This window comes from Salvia splendens, chromosome 5 (assembly GCF_004379255.2).
Source record: "Salvia splendens isolate huo1 chromosome 5, SspV2, whole genome shotgun sequence".
Classification (NCBI taxonomy): Eukaryota; Viridiplantae; Streptophyta; class Magnoliopsida; order Lamiales; family Lamiaceae; genus Salvia; species Salvia splendens.
Window position 1 is genome coordinate 23,213,333 of NC_056036.1, and position 4,065 is coordinate 23,217,397.

At 39.0% G+C, this 4,065-nt stretch overlaps 1 protein-coding gene across 1 annotated transcript; it reads right to left on the reverse strand.

Moving 5' to 3' along the window:
* Positions 1–1,985: 1,985 nt before the first annotated feature.
* LOC121802425 (allene oxide synthase 3-like) lies at positions 1,986–3,663 on the reverse strand. Its single transcript, XM_042202098.1, has one exon. It carries the CDS (start codon positions 3,614–3,616, stop codon positions 2,192–2,194), a length of 1,425 nt encoding a protein of 474 aa, XP_042058032.1. The 5' UTR covers positions 3,617–3,663; the 3' UTR covers positions 1,986–2,191.
* Between the last annotated feature and the right edge of the window lie 402 nt (positions 3,664–4,065).

A 4,065-nucleotide genomic window follows, 5' to 3' on the forward strand; every position in this document is an offset into this window, starting at 1 on the left:
GCATCCCTATATATATATATATGTTAGTGTTAAAATGACAACACCTCTTAAAGTTACACCATACCACCTTTACTAACCAATCATTTGTACACATGGACGAATAATCAGCTGCCATGTGGCAATCATAAAAAATGCTCAAGGGTAAATTTTCTCAGCCTGCAATATCCAATACGCTAGACTGCAATTTTTTCCCGTCTGCAATATCCAACACGCTAGACTGCAATCTCTAGATTGCAGTGTAGCGTTTATACTATTGCAGGATACGTGGTGTCACAGTGTCATTTTAAGAGGTGTTGTCATTTTAACAATATATATATATATATATATATATATATATATATATATATATATATATATATATATATATATATATATTTATACGTGTGTGATCAAATACTAACTTTTTATAGTAATAACTAATAACTAAATATCAATTTTGTATGTTAAAAATATCAACACAAAGACATAAATTTATCAATCTTTCTTGTGTTGATAAATTATGTCTTTGTGTTGATATTTAAATTTACATGTTGTATTGATATAATTATGTCTTTGTGTTAATAATTTTAATACGTAATATTGAAATTATTAGTTATTACTGTAAATTAGTTAGCACACTAACGCTACCCTATATATATATATATAGGGTTGTGATCGATTGAGATTTTTTAGTCTAATTGAGAATTGAGATGCATTATCAACGACTCATTTTTATTAAAAGAGTGGTCCAGAAATCGCCACATGGAAAATATTTTTAGATTAATTAATTATGAAAGGGCAGAATGGTAATTTCATGGTACATCTTATTCAATGAATACTTTTTAATTTTTTTTAAATTGTTTTTAATTTTTTTTAATTTTTTTAAAAAAAAATTTTTTAATTTTTTTTTTGTCAACTACATATACAATTCATGTCAACTACACTCATATAATGTCAACGACATATACAATTGATGTCAACTACACACATATAATGTCAACTATGTGTACAATTCATGTCAACTACACACACATAATGTCAAATATATATACAATTCATGTCAACTACACACATATAATGTCAACGACATATACAATTGATGTCAACTACACACATATAATGTCAACTATGTGTACAATTCATGTCAACTACACAAACATAATGTCAAATACATATACAATTCATGTCAACTATAAGTTTTTGACATTTGATGTACAGGTTATTGACGATAATACCCCCGAGTTGACATAATCTACTTGCAGTTGACATTTCGAAAATGTTGTTGATAAGTGGCTGAAAATGCATCTCAATTCTCAATTAAGCTAAAAAATCTCAACCTAACTAAGCATAATATTTGAGAGTTCCTTCCACTGTTCATCAAGATCAAAGGAGTTTGATGTGTGGAATCAAGAGAAGATCAAGACTACAAGATTCACCCTTTGGGTTCTATCATTTTAGTTCTTATGTTTTCTTTGTTTTCCCTACAAACTATGTGTTTAGCTTATTCCATCATGTGTAACTAAACTCATAGAATTTTGTGGATGTGTTAGTAACGACTTTGATTTATACAGTTCTTATTTATTTAATATCCGTTTTGTTCATTATTTCGTTCCTATTTATTACACTATTTCCTCCATCACAACTAAGATATATATATACTCACTCCGTCCGCGAATAGGAGTCCCATTCGTTTTTGGCACGCGTTTTAACAAATGTTAAGAAAAGTGGGGGAAGAAAGTTAGTGGAATATATGTCCCACTTGTATATATTAGTTTTAAATGATATGTGAGTGGAATGAGTTGTGGAATGTGAGGTCTTTTTACCATTTATGATAATTATGAACCGAGACTTCTATTTGTGGGCGGACCAAAATGGAAAAATGGGACTCCTATTCGCGGACCAGGGGAGTATTTATTTTTATTTTGTCCAACTAATATGACACATTTCTATTTTTAGTAATTTTCTCTCTCTCTAATTAATATACCAACCACTTTTGCTCAATCCAATTAAATATTCAACTTTCGTTCTCTCTCCATTTAATACGTACACTCATTATTTCTCTTTCCAACTAATTACATTAACCAACAACTCTTAGAAACCCGTGCCGACTAAGAAGTATGTCATCTTAGCCGGGACGAAGGAGTATTATTTTTCACAATAAGACTAACAATATAAAGCAGTGAAAAAGAAAAATGTATAATCTGAATAATAATTAATGATCATACTTAGTGAGCGACTTGAACGTGACTGAGGAGCCCAAGAGAAGCTTCCCAGATTCAACCTCAAACGTATCATACCTCAAAAAGAACTCCACCAACATCAACCTGCACATCATCACCACCAAATCCTTCCCCGGGCACTGCTTATTCTCCACCGTTGGATCCTCCGTCTCCCTCCCATTCGACCAGTACACATACCTCAACAGCTTCTCCCCTTCTTCCCCCACAAACCTCTCCGCCACGTAATCATCCGGATTCTCGAATATCCTCGGATCCCTCGTCGCCAACGCCTGGTACCCAAACAGCATCTCCCCTTTCTTCACCAAAAACGAATTCTCATGGTTCCGAATCTTGAAATCCTCCTTCGCCTTCCCGTATTGATACGGCACCGACGGCTCGATCCGCATCGCTTCATACACCGCCGATTTCGTCAAACTCATCTCTTCCAACGCCGCCGGAGTTATCACCCCGTTTTCCTTCACCACCGCCCTGATCTCCGCCGCGAGGCGTGCGTGGAGGCCCGGGCCCCCCGCGCCGACCCACTTGATCAGCGCGGGGAACACGGCCTTCATCCCCCCGTATGCGTTGAACCCGGCCAGGAACACGAGGTTATGGCACGCCTCGTCCCGTTCCAGCCCGAGCTCGGCCGCTTCTTCGAGAAGCTTCCCGAGATTCGCTTCGAAGGCAGAGTAGATCCTGTCGTAGTAAGACTTCACTAAAAAGAACGGAATTTGGAAATTATGGAGAAACATGTCTTCAATAAAGGAAGGTACGAATTTGAGTCCAAGCGTCATCAAGGGCGAGAGCTGGCCGAAGAGCCATAAGTCCATTGATTTTGGGCCGTCCCGGCCCAGACTCGTCTCGGCCGGGCCCACCCCGCAGAGCAAGCGGAAAACGAACTCAAACGACATCGCATCGTTTAGGTCGTTGAAGGAAGATGATCCATTCGCGGCGATCTCGTCTTCGAGGGTGGAGAGAAGGTCCGACATGCCGCGGCGGAACAAGGGGATGAAGTGGTCGTGCCTTTTGGCGAGGAGGGAGAGGAAGAAGCGCTTGAGGAGGGCGTGGTTGGGCTCGGACGGGTCGAGGTAGGCGCAGGTGCGGTAGCCCCCCGTGAAGGCGGTGGAGGGGACGAAGGTGCCATCCAGGACGTCCCTCTTTTCGACTTTGGACGTGTCGAAGAGGGTTTGGAAGCTGAGGGCGTCGAGGAGGCAGATTACGCGGGGATCGCGGGCAATGAAGGGGCCGGGCGGCATGTTGCAACGGAACACGGTGGATTTGTATTTCTCCATGCGAGATGTGAAGAATTTGAGCTCGCCTTGGCTGTAGAAGTAGCTTAGGCGGTCGGCTATGGCCCCGAAGAAGGGGAGCCCGACCGATCCCGGAATCTCTCGCCGCGGAAGCTCCTCCGTAGACATTGTTGCCGATTGTTTGATTGGGAGAAATTTGAAAAATTTACATTGGGACTGATGTGTATAAATAAGTAGTTGGAGGAGATGGTGATGCATGCAGTGGTCCATTATTGGGATTTATAATTCAATTAAACGTTTATTTTATTATTAACGGGCTAAATGCTTTCATAATTGATGAATTGGTAAAAAAATTCTTAAATTTGTTGCTATTTAATTATTTGATTTTGTGTGACAACCATATCTTTTTTATTAATTATTAATTCACGTGTAAGATTGAGAACACTGCTTGAGTTTATGACGGATGCGCGAAATTGAATCTAATGGTCGTGTTGTAGACTCAGTTCCATTTTTTTTTTTCAGTAATAGTATAATTTGATTTTTCTAAACTGACTGTGATGTTTTTCACAACTCTAAAATGTGCCAGTGGAGGTGTTTATATGTCCCTAATAATTTTC

Coding starts and splice junctions, on each gene's coding strand:
- LOC121802425 (XM_042202098.1), bottom strand. CDS start 3,616: ATGTCTACGGAGGAGCTTCCGCGGCGAGAGATTCCGGGATCGGTCGGG.